Source organism: Hemiscyllium ocellatum, chromosome 1 (assembly GCF_020745735.1).
Source record: "Hemiscyllium ocellatum isolate sHemOce1 chromosome 1, sHemOce1.pat.X.cur, whole genome shotgun sequence".
NCBI classification, from domain to species: domain Eukaryota; kingdom Metazoa; phylum Chordata; class Chondrichthyes; order Orectolobiformes; family Hemiscylliidae; genus Hemiscyllium; species Hemiscyllium ocellatum.
Genome location: NC_083401.1, coordinates 139,023,717 through 139,044,428, shown reverse-complemented (window position 1 = coordinate 139,044,428; position 20,712 = coordinate 139,023,717). Strand labels below are relative to the sequence as shown.

General features: G+C 40.9%; 1 protein-coding gene across 1 annotated transcript in view; it reads right to left on the bottom strand.

Moving 5' to 3' along the window:
- Positions 1 to 12,955: 12,955 nt before the first annotated feature.
- The window catches only part of LOC132816624 (protein transport protein Sec24D-like), a 202,212-nt gene continuing 194,455 nt past the window's right edge, over positions 12,956 to 20,712 (bottom strand). The window contains exon 23 of the mRNA XM_060826441.1: positions 12,956 to 16,420. Within this exon, the coding sequence (XP_060682424.1) occupies positions 16,280 to 16,420 (141 nt within the window). The 3' untranslated portion in view covers positions 12,956 to 16,279. The remainder of the gene's footprint in view (positions 16,421 to 20,712) is intronic.

The window sequence follows — 20,712 nt, the reverse complement described above, 5'->3', positions numbered from 1 at the left end:
TAAATGTAGTGCCATTTTACACATTCACTTAAACTCTTGTTCAATGGATCTTTATCCACAGGAGGATTTTAAAGCTGATCTGAATGGCTTCAATTTGAGAGATTTTTATTTTAATATGAGGAGTTGAATACTTAATTTTTGACGCTGCCATGTTGGGAATATTTTAGTATCCTAATGTTTGAATAAAAGGTTTCATTTTAAATGAAAACACTACTTGTGTGAGGAGTGAAAGATTTGCCTATCACGAACAAGATAATGTTTGTTGGAGACCTGAGCTACAGCTAGTGAGGTATACACTAAGGTTTGCATAAATTATCCTTATGCATTTCCAAAGTGCCTTTTTAAGTACTAATATCATGGCACATGGAAATGTATTTAGAATCCCACTGGAAAAAGCAAAAGACCACCGTAACAGGCAACAACTACTTCCAACATTTGACCACCTTCTTAAACAGAGTTTCTTTTTTAGGATAATGTGATGCATCTCTAGTCCACTGACACTTGGCTGAACTTTGTTGAACCATGGTTTGGGCATTTGGAAACAATTTGATCAGAGAAGTGACATATAGAAATGGGCTGACTTCAAATATTTCCCGCATTACAAGGAACCTTTTTCAGAGCTGCAGACATTGGCAAAGTGCCATACAGTATGTAATGTAAAAACTGCAGATGTAGCAGAAGTATACGCTTCACTATATGTCAAACATTTGGCTGAATTCGATTTCTGCCTCAGAGACCTGATGGACCAAGGAAGATCCTGATAAACACATTTTTCTTGCTATAAATCTTCATGGACCAATCTTTTCATGGGAATGGGTCAGACCACATGTGATGTACTACACAATTTCTGGACGATAGTTTTGTTTGTCTGACTCTCACTTCAGATGGTTTGTACTGGTCCCTGAGACAACCTCGTCACCTTTTCAGAGAGAGCAAAATATAGTATTCTCCTGTCGACTCTGCCACATCAGCCCAGACCACTTCAGCCAATTTATTCAGACATTCCAGTTAATGAGAAACTTTAGTCCTTGCAGGTTCTATCAGTAGTCCATTACTTACAACCTTTGACCCATGAATATCAGTGAAGACTACAGGCAGGTATGAGTTGATATATAACCAGGATATGACCATCCCTACTCACTGCTCATTTCCATCTGTAGATTTTCCATGGTCATCACAATTGTGAGTTCAGAGTGTTTCATGAGTGATTTAGTCACTTCTTTATAAATGCAACGATGCTAGAGAACAATCTGTTGGGGAAATTGTTACTAAAACACCAGATCCCTTGCTTGAGCAGCAATTTATGGTGCTTTCATGACATGGATGTTGTCCAGTTGTTTGAAGAAAGCATTAATTCCATCTTTGCTTATTAAAAGTCTAATAAAAGCAGTCATCAGGATTACTGCAACATCTAAGCATCTACATGTAATCTTCTTCAAGTTACCATGTCTAAGTTTCTGGATGAACAATTATGTTAAAATTGTATGGAAGGTGACAGGCACATCATTGCAGAAAAGGGAAGTTGCATTCAGTTCTCCAAGTTGTTTGGTCGCACAGAGCATGAGTATTGTTGAAAAAAGACATAGGCTGTCAAAAGTTTTCCATCTTGCATTTGTCAGGACTAAATTTCAAAGGGATGAAGAATTTATACTGCAAAAGATAAGCATCCTGTTTGGTTGATACATTAGCTGTAATCAGTCAAGATATTACCGTGAAAAGACAAATGAAAGTAGCCATTTTACAAAGATTATGTAGTTGCTGCTCAAGTGGCGTTATCCATTTGCATGGTGCTGCTACAAAGCCAAAAAAAATGTTTTGCCTACCATGAAATATGAATTGCAATGCCATTACAATACCAGATATATTAGCCATAGATCCCTAGGACTGGTGGATGATATTAAATAGCAAGTGGCTTTGGCTGTTTACAATAGAGGACTGAACACAGAAGCTCTCAAACAGACTCGCTACCACAGCCACATCTCCTTCCTCAGCACCTGCCTACGGAACCGACTGATCCCGCACGGACTCCGGACTACGTTCCAACCAACAAAATTTGGACCCAACCAGGACAACATGTACCTACAACAAATCCGAAGCCTCCAGCAACAGACCTCCCTCCGGATCCTCTGCTCCACCCTTGCAGCCATGCGTCGCTACCTACATTCCCTGCAATCAACCCTACCCCAGCTCAGGACAACACTCTCACAAACTTGCAAAGGACCTCTACTGTTCTTCATCTACGGAAAAATCCATACACTAAACATACAGTTCTTCCTAGCCATATCAGAATTCCTGATGAAGGACTTATGCCCGAAACGTCGTATTTCTTGTTCCTTGGATGCTGCCTGACCTGCTGCGCTTTTCCAGCAGCACGTTTTCAGCAATAGAGGACTGAACCATACTCAAACATCCCAGGCTTGAAATAATCACAACAGACTGTCTAATGTTAGATATAATTCCATAATTAGACACCATCTGATGAACAATCCTGATAATGCTAAGACTTACACTAACAACCAATTGAAGATCATCAGCCTGGCTTGTAAGATGGCTCAATCATGTTGGCTAGAAATTACATGTACAAGGCATGTCTTCTCTATGCAAAGAAACATGAACAGTTATTGAGCTTTTTAAAATTAAGCTAAAGCATGGGGAACAATATTCTTTATGGCCATCCACAGAAGGAAATCATTTGGTCCATCATATCTGCACCAGCTCTCCAAATGAGCATCAATACTTGGTGCTATTCTCCTGTCCTTTCCCTGTATTACCTCATATTATTGCCACTTAAATATATATCTAATATCCTGTTGAAGGTTTCGATTGATCCTGCTAGTGGGTTGGACTTGCAGAGAGGAGAAGCCATGTAAGAAAGTTTCCACCACAGGGTAACAAGCCTTTGCATTGTTCTAGAGCTGGAAGGAACAACTTTCTTGTCCTGATCCTAGAAAATTTCTTGCATGAATATTTCTGGAATTTATTTTAGTGTAAGAGCTTGTGGTGAAAATTCACTGGTGAATTTACCGTGTCAGCATAGGGACATGTGGTTGAAGTTGTTAAAGTTTAAGTCCTCATTTGAAAACACTCCCAGCTATTGAGAATTTAATTTCTCTGCTCATCCAGGATATGAAAAATGAGCTAGCAGTGAATGTCTTTATTTCAGAAAGCTGGCTATACTGGCTGGATCAAACTTATCAATGATGAGTAAAATGGTGCAAGTTAAGAAATGGAAGGTAGATTGGAAAGATTTCCTTTAATCTGTTGAGGTAAATCTATACAAGATTAGATAGGGGTTAGGCTGAGGATCTGACAACATCATGCCTAAAAAGATAATTTAACCTGATCTTTCACAGATGAAAGGCTAAACAATTGCTGAAGGTAGTCAGGTTATCTCCAGGTAATTTAGGATAATGCACACATTTGACAAAGATCCCACTCTTATTAACACTATAAGATGGCAGAACAGAAGTAGACGTTCAGCCTTTTGAATCAGTTTCATGCTTTGACTAGATGCTTTCTTTTAATCCACCTTTTATCAAAAAAAAATGAAGTGACACAATATTATTACCTTGTATGTTTACATCTCTCTGAACTCTCTAACTTAATGTCCAATCCCCTTTCCAATATAGTGAGAACTATACAATTTTGCTTTTTATTTCTTAATCCATAAGCACTCTACCTTAATGCCACCCCCAAGAACATCCATAAGTTGTAATGTTGTCAGAATACCCTTCACTAATTTTGCAATCCACCCTCCTTACCACTTAGAATCATATAATCTCTGCAATGTGGAAGCAAGCCATTCGGCCCATCAACCTTCCGAAGAGCATACCACCCAGGTGCACACCTCTTCCATCCCTACAACACTGCATCTCCCATGGCCAATCCACCTTGGGACTGTGGGAGGAAACCCGAATACCTGAAAGGGACCCACACAGATATGGAGAATGTGTAAGCCCCACACAGGCAGTCACCAGGGGCAGAAATTGAACTTGGTTCCCCGGTGCTGTGAGGCAACAGTGCTGATCACTGAGCCACCATGTCACACTTCATTCTTTTCCTGCAGATGTCGTAACCAGGAAGATTGTATTTTTAAATGAAAACCGAAAGAATTGTGGATGCTGTAAATCAAAAACGAAAACAGAAATTGTTGGAAAAGCTCAGCATTTCTGGCAGCATCTGTAGACAGAAATCAGAGTTAATTGAGTTCTGAGGGTCACTTGACCTGAAGAGTTAACTCCGATTTTTCTCCATAGAGCTGCAAAAAAAAATTCTGCTTTTGACATTGTATTTCTAGCCCTGTCCAGTTTTTAGTTATATTTCAGTATAGTCAGTCTATCCAAACCCTCCATAATTGTGAATGCAGTTATGTAGCCTTTCCATGCCACTATAGCCAGTGGATATTCTGCAAAAGGCATGGTACCTGGTAGAATCACTTTAGGATCCAGTATCATTGATGCTTTACAGACTCCATTGGATATAGTGATTGTTTCAAACAAGTTTTCGGTTTTCTCTTGCTAAGTTGGCTTTCCCTTGAAGTAACACTGTCCTTTTAACCTTGACTTCTATGATATCATCAGCGACTGCTTTGTGATTTTTGGCTAAAGTTCCTGTGATAAATCACCGCTGAAGCCAACTTTCATTCTACTTGGGTCAAGGTGGCCGAAACAGAATAAAGCCCCCATGGAGTTTACACTGAGGGGTATCCTGATAATATGCATTGCAGATGATATTAGATTATGCAAAAGATGATTTTTGATTTGCAACTGAAAGTTTGCAGAAGAAACCATGTGCTACTTCAGCTGGTTCGATATAAATCTTCTGGCTTACAGTGATAGGTTGCTCTGAAGGGAGCTTTTACTCTTGAATCTAATCAGAATAATTCATTGTCTGCCAGTTATTTCTGAGCTTACAGCATTAAAACAAATGTTGGGGTTGTAACAATGAAAGGCTGAATTTTTGGAAGTGCTGTGCAAAACATATTTACTAAAACTGTTTGAAATGTTTAAAATAATGGATTTTGAAATAATCTTTTATTTTAGTTATACATATTTATCTCTGAAAATATTCATGTTTTTTGCTGTGTGATATTAAAACCTTAGAATTCTCTTTATTTTATTTCTGAGTACTGAGATTGAGCAATTGGTGTCTTGCATTTGGTTTATTGCTGAGGTTATTTTGTAGAAAAAGGCAATAAACGCAGTCAAATATCAAAGTGTACCATTGACTTCTCTGAGATATTCAATACCAAAATAAAGTTTTATAATTGCATACAGAAGATGTTTTATAACTTGCTTTTGCAACTGGAGCAAGGTGAGAGCTGGGAAGAGGACAGTGGGGCTTTTTCTTGAATATTTTGATTATTTTCTGAAATCAATGCTGCCTGGTAACCAAATGATTGACAAATTAATATGGTTTCCTTTATCTATTGTGTTGAGAACATTTGTCTTTCAGTGATGCATAACAACACCACTGGAAAAGTTCTGCAAAGGCCAATATCTCGTCACCATGTCATCCTTTCCTTACACATACATAGTACTTGACACTGGTCAAGTGTCAAGTGTCAAGCTAGCTCTCAGAGTGAGCAGAACCTCTGACACAACAGGGAACTCACACTCTATGAGGTCTATCTGGCTGACCTTTTCGCAATCACTAGAACTGCTACTCTGACAAGTCACACACCACCCTGACATGAACCTATAACATTGTTTCTTCATGGTGACTGAGACTACATCCTGTATTACCTTCCCCAATGACACACCACAGCAGTGCAAGAATGCAGCCCATCACTACCATGGGCACTTAAGGACTTTGACTTTGCCAGCAACACCCACATTCCATGAGTAAATAAAAATGGTGAGCAGCACTAACAAATTGTCTCAATATACTTTGTTCTGACTCTTGCTTCTCCAGCCTAGGGTCTCCGCTAGGGACCATTTCTGAGTGAATGCCTCTTTTAATACCTCCATAAATTTGATGTCCTTCCAAAAACAATTACAAAAGAAATAAAATAATGAACTAGTTCTGAAAATAGTATAATTAGATCTGGCACAAGCTGAAGTCCTTTTAGAGATCAATCTACATTTTATATTCAGATGAAGTCAGTGTAAGATTTTTTAGTTAACAGAACCGAATTCCACACAGAGTTATGAATGACTGGGTGCCAGTTAAATACAAGGGCTGAATTTCATGCCTTTAAAACAATGTTCAGAGATTGTGGCTAAGTGCCTTGTATTTTCTCTCCTTGCAAGCATGCAAAATTGAGTGTAGCACATACAGACATTTCAATGTGCATATCTCATACCTAAGGATCCTGGCTGGCAGTGCTAACTCTCAAAAACCATCATTTTAAATCACAAGTATGTGATATAATGGTGTAAGGAGTTCAAGCAATACATTGCTGTGACTTCTTACATTATTTACTGCATGGGAGGGAGGGATGCTACACTGAGAATAGAACTTTGTCTCACGGTAGAACAGAATGGAATAGAAAATTGGGAAGTGTGTAAAACTGACTGCCTGTTGAAGATTTCACTCCCCTCCAGTTTAATTTCATATCCAACTGAGTTTGAAAGGACCTTAAACTATCCTACTCATACAGCAACTATGCTGAGTTTTATTCCACAGAATGCAATGTGGTAATTTCTAATGGAGAAAAGGGGCTAGATGCTGTGATCAACAGAATAAATTTCAAATGATTCACACTCTCACTTAATCCATGAGGATGCATTGCAGCCTTGAACAGACTGCAGTGGTTTAGTGTAAATGGAAGAAGGTCATAGAGTCATAGAGATGTACAGCTCGGAAACAGACTCTTCGGTCCAGCCCGTCCATGCTGACCAGGTATCCCAACCCAAACTAGTCCAGCACCCGGACCGTATCCCTCCAAACCCTTCCTATTCATATACCCATCCAAATGCCTCTTAAATGTTGCAATTGTACCAGCCTCCACTACTTCCTCTGGCAGCTCGTTCCATACACATACTACCCTCTGCATGAAAAACTTGCCCCTTAGGTCTCTTTTATATCTTTCCCCTCTCACCCTAAACCTATGACCTCTAGTTCTGGACTCCCCCACCCCAGGGAAACGACTTTGTCTATTTACCCTATCCATGTCCCTCATGATTTTGTAAACCTCAATAAGGTCATCCCTCAGCCTCCAATGCTCCAGGCAAAACAGCCCCAGCCTGTTCAGCCTCTCCCTGTAGCTCAAATCCTCCAACCCTGGCAACAAAGAACAAAGAGCACAAAGAAAATTTACAGCCCAGGAACAGGCCCTTCAGCCCTCCAAGCCTGAGCAGATCCAACTGTACTGTCTAAACCTGTCAGTCAATTCCTAAGCATTTGCATCCCTCTGCTCCCCACCTACTCATGCATTTATCCAGATGCATCTTAAATGAATCTACCATGCCTGCCTCTACCACCTCTGCTGGCAATGCATTCCAAAAACCCAACATCCTTGTAAATCTTTTCTGAACCCTTTCAAGTTTCACGACATCTTTCCGATAGGAAGGAGACCAGAATTGCATGCAATATTCCAACAGTGGCCTAACCAATATCCTGTACAGCTGCAACATGACCTCCCAAGCCCTGTACTCAATACTTTGACCAATAAAGGAAAGCATACCAAACGCCGCCTTCACTATCCTATCTACCTGTGGCTCCACTTTCAAGGAGCTATGAACCTGCACTCCAAGGTCTCTTTGTTCAGCAACACTCCCTAGGACCTTACCATTAGGTGTATAAGTCCTGCTAAGATTTACTTTCCCAAAATTCAGCACCTCTCATTTATTTGAATTAAACTCCATCTGTCACTTTTCAGCCCATTGGCCCATGTAGTCACGATCCTGTTGTAATCCGCGGTAGCCTTCTTCGCTGTCCACGACACCTCCAATTTTGGTGCCATCTGCAAACTTACTAACTGTACCTCTTACGCTCGCATCCAAATAATTTATATAAATGACAAAAAGTAGAGGACCCAGCACCGATCCTTGTGGCACTCCACTGTTCACAGGCCTCCAATCTGAAAAACAACACTCCATCACCACCTTCTGTCTTCTACCTTTGAGCCAGTTCTGTATCCAAATGGCTAGTTCTCCCTGTATTCCATGAGATCTAACCTTGCTAACCAGTCTCCCATGGGGAACCTTGTTGAACGCCTCACTGAAGTCCACATAGATCACATCTACTGCTCTGTCCTCATCAATCCTATTTGTTACTTCTTCAAAAAACTCAATCAAGTTTGTGAGACATGATTTCCCATGCACAAAGCCATGTTGACTATCCCAAATCAGTCCTTGCCTTTCCAAAGACATGTACATCCTGTCCCTCAGGATTCCCTCAAACAACTTACCCACCACCGACATCAGGCTCACTGGTGTATAGTTCCCTGGCTTGTCCTTACCACCCTTCTTAAACCTTGGACCAGTGCAGATGAAAACCAAACAGCTGGAGTTGCCACTTCCCCCTTTCAAAAAAAGATGCATTTTTGTGTGGCCCCAAGTCTGTTATGGCTCTGTGTACCTTGGGCTCCATCCAGTTTCCATTACCCTCAGCCCCATCCAGGGCTCATCGCTTTTATGGATGACCCTGAACTGAAGCTGGATTCTGTGGATGCACCCCTGCCTCTTTAGAACACGAACACACAGAGTGCTGCTTGAGGGAAGAAGGAAGCCTCCTTTGCATCAAAGCCCTCTTTCTGTGAAGCAGAAAGTGTGAAGGGCTGGAGGTCAAGGGCAAGGTCTACCCCATCCCCAGTGGAGATAATATTGCTCTTCATCAAGCCTCCCACTGGTGACCGTAGGGAAGAGAAGGTCATGCTCCTGCCGCCAGATACTGGGGCAGGCAACCTGGGAGCTAGGGTAGCTGTGGACCCTAAGGCTGCCATAGGCATTGGCTTACCAGGCACGGTCAGACCCTACTGGGTCACAGGGTAGTGGTGTGGTCATTGAAGGCTCCCTCACACCAGTCATCTTGGCAATGTCTTCTGGTTTGTTTCCAGACACATCAGACGCCACAGTGCTGGGAGTGGAACAGGTCACTGAGTTACTGATCACCCAGCCCTGTGCGAGAAGCCCATAGTGAAGCGCTCAATTCATGTATCCCTGTGGGGAGAAGGGGGTAGGGTTTGGGATAAAATTAGCACCAGCTGGTATATCTGATCCATACAGTGTTGGGGGAGGGGTCGGAAGACACCAGGGATGGCAGCTCTATGGTGGGTGTTGAAAGCGATTTAGAATCTTGTGCCCCCTACCTAGTCTCCCCTCATCCCTTCTGAGGAGCTCAGGCACTTCCTCATTATTAAGCTAAGAAGAGCAGTGCCAGTGGTCTGAGCTGGTGCTCCTCAATCGATCCAGCACACTGCCCTCACACAGAGCTGCAGTCAGAACGAGCATCAGTAGCTCTCTCCCCCCTGGGCTCCTAAGGGAATGGGAGATTGTGTACACCCTTACTCTCTGTCTAAAATGAGGCACTGGTGAGAGGTTTGAAACAGAGTTGATGTGGAGGTAACTACTGACAGTGTCAATATCAATGGCAGCAGAGATGTACAGAGTAGATTTCATGGAAACTATTGCTCCTTAAGGAAGTATCCAGTACGGAACACACACTCATTCCATGAAAAAGCCAAATGGTTCTTGGAGTGACGTAGAGGGATCTCCATGAATCATCTTGCTCGAATGTTGGTGTGGTGAGTATTTTGTTGGGTGGGATCAAGGAGCTGGTGCCGGGTAATAGGCTCCACCTCACTGTTAGCTTGGTGATTTGGTCACTTTGTGAATATTTACACTCTCTGCTAGGCCACAGCAAAGATACAAAGAAGTATCCATTCTTGTCAGCTTATCAATGGGGACACGTGCACCATAGTTAGAAGATTTCAATTCTATCCTGAGGTGAGGGATTAGGATGGTACCCACCTCCACTGAGCATTGTGGGAATGGTTTAGAGACTTGATTAGGTCTTTGGCATCTGGTGACATTGCCACCCTGACTCCACTGCCTTCACCTTCATCGGGCCAGGGGTCTAGAATTGATCATTTCATTTCTCAGGCTTTGTGCTGGAACTGCAATCTGCTGTGGATAGAAATTGTTGTGTTCTGTGCTCAGATAGGATCCATTACCTGGCACTTCCAAAATCTGCAGCTGGAGGACAAGCAGGTACAGCGTTCACTCTGTCACTTCTGGACCAGCTTTAGATACAAACAGGAAGGATTCTTCTCCTTAAGGTTATAATGGGATGTGAGCATTTTTGCCTGTGTCAGGAAGGAGTTGATAAAGGTGGAAAGCCAGGATCGAGAAAGAGGTAATTGTTCTGGAGCCATATCTCTACCAGGCTGCTGAGGATCTCGCCCTGTAGGAATGGTAGGAGAAGAGGAGGAGGGCATGTTGAAGGATATACAACTCATCTGTTCTGGAGATCACAGATTCAGTTCCCTGGAGGGGGCTAATCTTGACTTTCTTAAAACCTGTTGCCTGGCCTCCCTCATTTGCACAAATCTTTTTCCACGGTCACATTTCCTGCCTTGGCACCATATGGGTTCTGCCTTACCAGTCCATCACTGTGCCAGTCTGGACTGTACATGGGTGACCCAGCGGCATTGATAAACATAGAGCCACACATGTCTGGCTGTGAGCCTTTGCTATATGTAGTTGCCAACCCCTTTTCAGCCATCTTGTGTCAGCTAAAAAGCACCAGGTAGCTATTTTATATCAACATACCCTCTTTCAACCTTGCAGTAATCCCTTCATGTTGAGCCCCCTACTAGATAGGTTGTGCTGGTAAGGTATTTCATTTGACAGTTGTCTGGCCTGAATGATGATATGCTGTTCCTGTTTATAGCATATTTTCACAGGAGTAGCAGCCCATTACCATTTCCTCAGAATGAATGATTTTGAGGCATGGATCCGAGCTCTGTCCCCGGGAGCTGCTGCTAGGGATCCTACAACCTCCACAAGATGGCTTTATGGGGCTGGCAGAGGAGAGGGCTCAAGCTGCTGTGGTCATCATGCCCAGGGATGTGCCAGCTGAGATTTTACATTGGTCTCAGGTCCCGAACCTTCCTTGGGGACCAGCAGCCCACAGTTTGTGGAAATTCACTCCACGTCCTTCCAGTCAATGGAGAGATGTTTTCTGTTGTGTACCGTGCTGCATACCTTTCACTTCCTCACCTTTGTTCACTGTTTGAGCATGCCCTGGCATTTCATCTAGTCGCTACGCAATGGGAGAGGACTCCAATGGAGACCTCTTTACATGGGGGTCATTTGCTTACCATTGGGATCTGTGGTTGGAGGCATTCCACGCAGCAGTCTTGTACAACCAATCTCGTAGACAACTGGCGGTACATAACTATCCCAGCCAGTACCTGCACCATTTCTACCTGCCAAGAAGGCTGGTAATTGGGTCACTGCTGGTTGAGGCTCTGAGATGGACATTAATTAAGCCTCTTCAGTCAATTAATAGTGGGTGGTAAAAATTGCCCTTGATCTTCCACCAGATCTGATTGTTGAAATAGTGGGAAGGAGGCAAGTATCTCTTCCAGTGTCAATGAACTTAATTATTTACCCTTACTGTCACCAATCCCATCGTCTCAAGGCAGGGGAAAATTGACCCATGTTGTTAATAACACACTATAACATGGAGCTGAATCTCCCATCACATTGCTCATGGGAGAATTGAGGATGTATTCTCCTATTACAGAAGGAATATAATCAGGATAGTGTGACAAGGAAATTTTGACTAGCAACATGTTGTCAGAAGTATTTGTGGTATGGCCAAAATGGTGCATTATTTTCAAAACATTTAATATTGTAAACTGGCAAACTTGGTACTTAATACTTTCAAAGGTAACATTTCATTTGTGTTATGGCTGTAGATAGTTTCACTGTTGTAAAGAAACTATCTGGTTCTTGCACAAAATTGTAGGCTGAAAAGATCTTTAGGATGGATTCTGTCATGTTTGGCTGATTGTGTCAAATATATGCTTTTTATAATCAACTTGGAAGAAATGCTAATTCTGGATTTGTTTGCACAGTGAGAGCATTATATGCTCAGTGTGAGCCATGGCCAGGTTACGTTTGAGTCAGAGGTTGTTGGTTCAAGTTCCATGTTATGGCTTAAGGCAATAATCTATGTTGACCCACTTTGGTGCCAAACCATTTCCAGTGCTCCTTTTCAGATGGAACGTTAAGCTGAAGCTAAATGCTCCACTTTGTGTGTACAGCAAAGATCTCAAGTAGTGGAAATTAATATTGGAGAAATAAACATATTAGTCAATGAAACCGACACCATTAAAACTGAAATAATGGTGCTGTCCAGTTGACCTTGCTGCGAATTAGCACTAACCTAACAGATGCATAAATAATTCACTGCTGTTTGTGGGGATTTACTGTGAAAATTGAATGCTACGTGAGCAGACTGCTCAGTGTAAACGAGTGGCATCCCAGTAAGCTCCTTGTTCGGGCTGGCATTTTGGGTTTGCCATGGCAGCAATGTTGGCCCTGAGGCTGGATTAACAATGCCTGAGGTCAGATTGCCTCAGTAGTGGGCACCTCACTGCTTATAGGTGGGAACATGCTTCCCCAGGTCCTCTTGCTAAATCAGGTGAACTGGAATTGCCTCCCACTTTCAGCGCTGGCAACTACTGCCCTGGTAAAATTCAACCCACTGTCTATTAACTGTTTGGCACTTGGAAGTCATGATCTAGAGGTGCTGGTGTGGAACTGGGATGGACAAAGTTAAAAATCACACAATACCGGATTATAGTCTAACAGGTTAATTTGGAAGCACTAACTCTTGAGACACCTGCTGAAGAGGCAGCGCCTTGAAAGCTAGTGCTTCCAAATAAATCTGTTGGACTATAACCTGGTGGTTGTGTGAGTTTTAACTTTGGCACTTGGAAGGTATTATATAAACACATTATCTCCTTATTTGTTGTTATGACAAAATCAGGTGAACACTGTTTCAATACAAGGCACTCAGTTTTATTTGCAATTTTTCTGTTAACAATTAATAACAGGGTAAAAATTTGCATAATAAAAATACATGACAGAAAAGTCACGCATGATCTGAATTACGAGCACTTTATCTGTCACACATCCCTCATCGTAAAAAGATGCAAAGGTTTCTTTAATGATCACCATTTGCAGGTAACTATATGAAGAGGATCCACTATTAATTACATAGAATAACAAATCCAAAAATTGGTCACTTTATTTTGAATGCTAATTTGTCTTATGCATAAATGGAAATACAATCTTTTTGATTCTAGATGACTGCAGCACGACCCCACTTTGGCAATAAAAAAGCTCACACAGGATATCGTAACTGAGTGTTTTACATCCATTATATTTTAAAATGACAGAAGTTGAATATACCACATGTATTAAAGGCTTCCCCTGTCATTTTATACAACCATACTTCAAATCATTGGGTGCCTAATGGTAGTCATGAACTGAATATGTGTTGCTCACTAAGAATGATATTTCATTTGAGTGCCTAACCTTTTCACAAATTACAGGAGAAATTATATCCAAGTGCCCACACATTTTCAGCACTTTGCACTGTCACAGAACAAATTGCCTTCAACAGCATAAACATGATTGAAACAATGACTTGCGGATAAATAAAACCATCAGCTCATAACTGTTATCAACTATTTGCCTTGCTCTCTCTCCTCATCCACTATATACCAAAAAAGATTGCTTAGTCTCATGACGGTTTTTCAAAGTTACAGGCATTTTTATATTTCCTTACTTTCCTCCAATTCTCCCTGACATAAAAAGGCATGTAACATCAAATGTGTCACCAAACCTGAAAAAACAACTGAAGAATATAGGTATTCAACATTTCATTGTGCTTTGCATGTATTTACATATATTTAACTCAGTAATGTTTGTTATTTATTTTGAAAGATGTACAGAACTAAGTGCGCAAACTTCCTCAAACAGAAATTAAGAGCCTCTCCAGTCATTAAAACCGAACACTGGAGGGAGGGAGGACTGCACGTGACTTTCAATTCCGTGCTTGCATCTAGCAAGCTTTCTTTCTGTCCTGCTTGCTCATACACAACATTTGTAATAACTTATCGAAGTCCACATATTATATTCATGTATTATATTAGTTAGAGATAAAATTTCTTAGGTTGTCACTGCTATAGCCCCAGTGAGAGACTGGTGAAGTTCCACAGAAGGTGGTAGAGAAAGGTGGCTCCACATCCTTGGTCTTTCTGGCAATCTTCTGTTTGTACATATTTTCCTCAGCCAGGGCAAAATGTCAATGTGGAAGGGAGAGGGTGCAGAGCTGAGATAAAGGATCAGAAATTGGATGGAGTTTTGATTCGGGGCAAGAAGTGAGCACTGAGTACAAATCACCACCATTCCTGCACTAGGTCATGACTGAACTTTGAATGTACCCCAAACTAATATCCAATATGGTATGCAGTCAGATGTCAAGTGATCACTCTGATAACCAGGTCTTCAATTTTGACTGCACTGAACAAAAGATAGGCATTAACCACGGTTAACTGAAAGTCCCATATACATTAGGTGCCCTCTTTCTGACCCCACATATCCCACTGGATCAGCATCAGTGAACACCATCCTAGTAATAAGTGCAAGGATCACGACCTCTGAATTATCTGTCTCTTTATCCCTTCTTTAAACTGAATTTTAATTGTGCCATTGTGACACACTTATTCGGAAGGGTCACTGGATCTGAAATGTTAACTCTGCGTTCTCTCTACAGATGCTGCCAGACCTGATTAGCTCAAAGTTGGCTGTTCTTCACCACTAACCCTGACAGCAATCCCCTCTGCTGCACCTACTCCCCCTCAATCAAAATTTAGAAAGTTGCAAGTGATTAGATTGTGAAAGTCTTCTGTGCAGTACAATCAACCCTGCCAGGTTATGATGCTGGTGTGACAAATGATAATTTTATGCTTTGATGAGAGGTTATCTATAATATTATTCATTATCACTCAATATTGTGCTTAGGAAAGGTCAAACATAATGCTACATGACAAGATAGTATCCCTTTTGAGAAAAAGCAGCCATGATACTCAGGAGTGAAAATCCAATGTACAAATGTATGTGACTATGAATCACACCAGTGCACACTGATATGAAGTAAACTTAACACACTGCCCATTAGTGACACTTCAGAAATACTGTAAAGAGAAAAATGCATGAAGTAAAAGAACTATTTAAGACTGTCGGCCCTTTGCACAAAACAGATTGCTTTAGTTAATTTACCATTATTATGAAAGAAATAAATCATTTATAGTTTTTGCATTTTGATCTAGCTCTACTCGGAAATAGGCATTAGTTTAAAAAAATACAGAAAATAAATTTTGAGGAGGATACATAATTGAAAAAATGTGCATACCCTGACATAACAAGTTTTTCAGTACTCTACCCTGTAAATGTTAAATTACAGTAATAAACTCGGTAGGGAGGCAGGATGGATTGATGTTAGGGGAGGATTCAAAACAAACCTGCTCTTCCGTATTAGTCACTTGTAGGAATGATTAGTGCGCTGATTTTTGGATTGGACTCATTCAAAATTGTCAAAAGTAATAAAATTAAAATTAAGACAAAATTATTATGGTCAGTTTTTTTCTCGTTGCCTGCAATTTCACCACCTTGTGATGACACTAAGACATTTCATACATTTTGAAGAACATCTGCAACAACTGCCAGCCTCAGTTCTAAAACATGGCATCAACTTCATAAATACTTTGGATAACACTGTACGACGTCATTGCAGTTCTGCTTTGGTGTAAGATCTGTTTAACTGCTCCTCTTTTATTATCTTCTGTACACTTTCAGTCGATTGGAATCATATACTTGGCTGTGGGAAAATTTATGTAAAATAAAAAAAATCTCCTGGTTTACTTATCACCATGTAGTAAAAGTGTTTTACTGCCACTACAGTGAAGGAGGTGCAGTTTTAAATCAGTTAAGGCATAACTACATATACAGATGAGAGTACTGATACTGTCAATTGTACACATATGCTTACATATATTAAGTATATATGTATTAATAGCAACTATTTTATTTATCAGTGACATTTCAATACTAGCAATTGAGTTATTATAAAATAGCGAATATGAGATTTTCTGTTAAGTTCAAACAGGTCTCCTCTAAGAAAACTCAAGTCTTGACAATAACAGTTATGAAGTAAATACACTGATGTACAATTTTAAATAGGTGTGGTTTACACTGTCCCTTTTTCTTGTGAGGCTGAATTAAAAGGCATACATCGGAATGGGCCAAGGAGGGCTTTAGGTGAGGAGCTGACGGATCTCCTTGTGAACATAGCAGAGGAAATCCATGTAAGAAGCTCCTCCATGTAAACCTTTATCTTCCACCAGGAACTGTCTGAAGATCCCCTCAGATTTGTCTTTTTGCTTTATTATTATTAGCTACAAATCAAAAGAAAAGATAGTCAGATTTAAGATCCAGGTTACACAATTTGTTACAAACACTTCTTGATTTATATAATTCCTTGTGACATGACAAATACTTTACTATAGCAGCTTTTGCCTTATCTCCATACCAGAGAGTTGGCAGCCTATTAAACCAGTGACCCATATAATGTTCTGGGGACCTGGGTTCAAATCCTGGCAAAGTAGATGGTGGAATTTGAATCCGACAAAACTCTCGAATTAAGAATCTAATGATCACCAAGAAGCCATTACTGATTGTTGGGGAAAAACACATCTGGCTTCCCCTTTAGGGAAGGAACCTGCTGGCCTCCATGTGAGTCCATGTGGTTGACTCTCAACTGCCCACTAGACAATTAGCCTAGCCAGCAATGTCCACATTCAATGAATATAAATAAAAACAACTTTTTTTTTCTGAAAGTAAGGGAATTTTGTTCATAAACTGAGAGTTTAATTTAAAACCAGAAGAACTGCAGATGAAGTAAGTCAGAAACAAAAACTGAAGTTGCTGGAAAAGATTACGAAGACTGGCAACATCTGTAAAGAGAAATCAGTGTTAATGTTTCAGGTCTGGTGACCCTGCTTCAGAACTCGCTCTGAGAAAGGGTCACTAGACCTGAAACGTTAACAACTGTGTTTGTTTTAATTTAAACCATTGCATTCAGATAAGGAACTAACAAGGACTTCACTTCAGCAAGTGTTAGTAATATGCAAGGTAGATATGGATGCTATTGTATGCTAAATATTTCCAATTCCAATTTTTAAAATTCTTTCATGGAGTGTAAACGTTACTAGCTATAAAGGGAGTTAATACCTATACTCTAGGAATAGTTGGTGAGCATGTGTAGAAGGAACTGTGTCATTCTGACATCAGATGACATGAAACTGGAGTTTAAATCTGTAGAACACCAAGTAAGATGTCCTTCTCATTAACCTCTGTACCTGCTTAGGCTAGCAGTTACTGCCCATCCTTAATGACCCTTGTAGATACACCCATAGCACTGTTCGAAAACTCTCTCCAAAAAAGTTTATAAAATGAATATTAAAAAGTGACTTTTCACTTTTTGCATATTAATATCACACGGTAAACAAGTTTGCAATGAGCTCTATTTTTAATTAAAAAGGAACATAACCATTTCTTCTCATTCTCCATAAATGCTACTTTCTTCCAAAGACAGTTGATAACATCAATGAATCAGCACCAGTCGGTCTCCAACAACACTGCTCAAACTAAGAGCTGTAGATAAAATCCAGATGACACTATACAGCCAATTTTGTGCCAAGTGTTCTCATTCCAGAGATGAAAGGCTTGTCTTAGGAGGACAGACTGAGCAGTTTATAAACTTGCTAAAATTTAGAAAAAAATGAGAGGAGATCCAATAGAGTAATGAGATGCTAAAAAGAAGGTTGACAAAGCAGATGTTTCCCCTTGTTGCGGCAATCTAGAATGAGAGGTCAAAGTTTCAGCTAAGGGCTAGCAGATTTAAAACACATTTAGGAGGATTGAATTATCTCAAAAGGATAATGACTCAGCGGAATTCATTACCTCAGAGCATGGTGGATGCTGGGACATTGAGTGAATTTAAAAAGGAAACAGACAGAGTATTATAGTGGCCGGTTAAAGGGTTATGGAGAGCTGGCAGGAAAGTGGAGTTGAGGCTGAGATGAGACGAGACGTGATCATATTACATGGTAGGCAGGCTTAAGGGGCTGAACTGCCCGCTCCTGCTCCTTGTTCTTATGTTCTCAACATCTCTCTAAAAGTGTGCAGTGAAATCGCTAACCCAGCAGTGGTGAGGGAATCACAAGCAGAAATAATGTCCACAACTGAGCACTTAACTTTTCGGTTACAACATTCATGTTTTATTTTGACATAACCTTCCTTTGCCTTATGGAAACTCCTTTCTCACGACATTTCACTTCTATTATTGTGCCTCAAATGATTCCGTGGAACATGCATTGTCCTCTACTCATTTGTACACTGTAATGTTGTGTTCTACACTATAAAACTGGGGACATTGTGAAATCTGTTTATAAACAGAGTGAATACAACCAAAGATTTCTTTCAGTATTTCCATGATATCCATTACTCATCAAGTTTAGCACCAGGTTTTGAACTAATCAATGCAAACCAGTGATAATTGTAACTGAACACCTTGTGAGGTGGAAAATGAGCCTCTTCATCAATTGAAGCACATTTGGGCCAGTGGTTTTCATGCTTTCCTTGCAAAGAGGGGGGTCTTAATACATTCAGAGATTCTCAGGCTTACATACTGTGTATGGGATCCCAAAGTGATTTATGCCGCCCATAAGGAATAGACTTGTGGAAACTGCTCCTCAGCTTCTACAGTTGTACAAACCATTTTGCAGCAATACACCAGACAGTAAAAAATGACTCCGAGAGTACCACAAAAGGCACATTAACAGCATTAGAGAAGAAACAAAGGTGAATAGGAAGCGACCAAGAAATACCTGGCAACAGTGTGTTAGTGTGGAGGAACCCCATTGAGAATATGGAGAACTGAATCAGCAATTAAACAAAACTACTGGAGCTATCTGCCTGACAACGATTGCTTGCCTGGCTGGCGGGTGGAACACACATATGCAGTAGGAGAGTGTAGCTGAGGGTCCACGCAGTTAGTGGGAGCCAATGCTATAAATAGGACAGAAGTGAGTCATAGAACCGCAGAATCCTTAAGTGTGGAAAGAGGCCATTCGGCCCAATGAATCTGCACTGACCCTCTGAAGAGTATTTCACCCAGACTCACCCCCTCACCCTATCCCCATAATTCCACTGTCACCACGGCAAATCCATCTAGCCTGCACATCCCTGGACACAATGGGCAATACAGCATGGCAAATCCATTTAACCTGCACATCTTTGGACTGAGGGAGGAACTTGGAGCACTTGGTAGAAACCTATTCAGGCATGGGCAGAACTCCACACAGACAGTCAACCAAGGCTGGAATCGAATCCAAATCCCTGGTGCTAACCACTGAGCCATCATGTCTGTAAGTATGTAAGCCTGAGGATCTCTGAATGTATTAAGACCCCCCTCTTTGCAAGGAAAGCATGAAAACCACTGGCCCAAATGTGCTTCAATTGATGAAGAGGCTCATTTTCCACCTCACAAGGTGTTCAGTTACATTTATCACTGGTTTGCATTGATTAGTGAGTTAAGAGATTGATATACAATGTCTGACTACATGGTGTTATCCTATGCAAGGGGAATATTACTCTCTTGTAAGGCCAGCAGGAGCATTCCTATCCCTAATGGTCCACAAGAACATCTGAAAAATAAAATTAACATTCATTTCTTAGGCCTCCTTTAGCCCAGGAATCAGCTGCCTGAAGGTTTTACCTGTTAAAGAAAGTAACAATGCTCCCTATTAAGTCCTTGGATCAAGAGGATCTGATCCACATTTTTAAAATAATATCTTGCCCTGTGAGTATTCTGATCAATTGTTCAAATAAGCGTGTTAATATGGGGACAAGAAGAGTGAGATCAATGGAGGCAAATGATCACACATGTTTCTGCCAATTGATGTCAATTAAAATTGACACAGAGCTGGAAGATATTTCACTAATGGAAGCAGTACATTTGCTGGTGTTTACTTTGTGGTTCTGAGTTTCACTCTCAGTAAGCTTCCAGTAAGAAACCTGGGAAGTAGAGAATTTCCCACCCGCTGCAGCAGAATAAGACCACAGGAATGTAATCACCCAGGAGTGTTCTCTTGGTTGGACTGGGTTGGGGATACATGTTGGCTGTTGAGAATCAGGCAGCTGGGTACATATGGGAGCTCTCAGGGTATCATATGGTTTGAAAGAGACAAGCACTAGTTCAGGGGAGACCCAAATATCTTGCATATTCTAGCTCCTCAAGGCCCCAAAAGTAAAAGGCACAAAACCCACCATGAACAATTCATCTGTTTCTAACCTCAACCTGGTGGGAAAACTGGTTTTCATGCTTAGTCACAATGTAAAATTGCAATTGGCACCCAATGATTGCACTGGATGCCATGTTCCTTCATTAAAGATACATCCCTCTAGTCCTGGAAGGCAAGTTTTACCACCTAACACTCAAGACTATAATTACAACCCTGAACATTAACATACGCTGTCTAGACATAGTGCAGCCTACACCAGTAGAATATCAGATGGACTTTTTCTTTAATATTATCCACTGATAAGCTGGCAAATCTGCTCTGCTTCACAATTAAATCAGCAATTAGCATAAATAATGAACTGTTGTAAGACCTCTCAAAAAGAA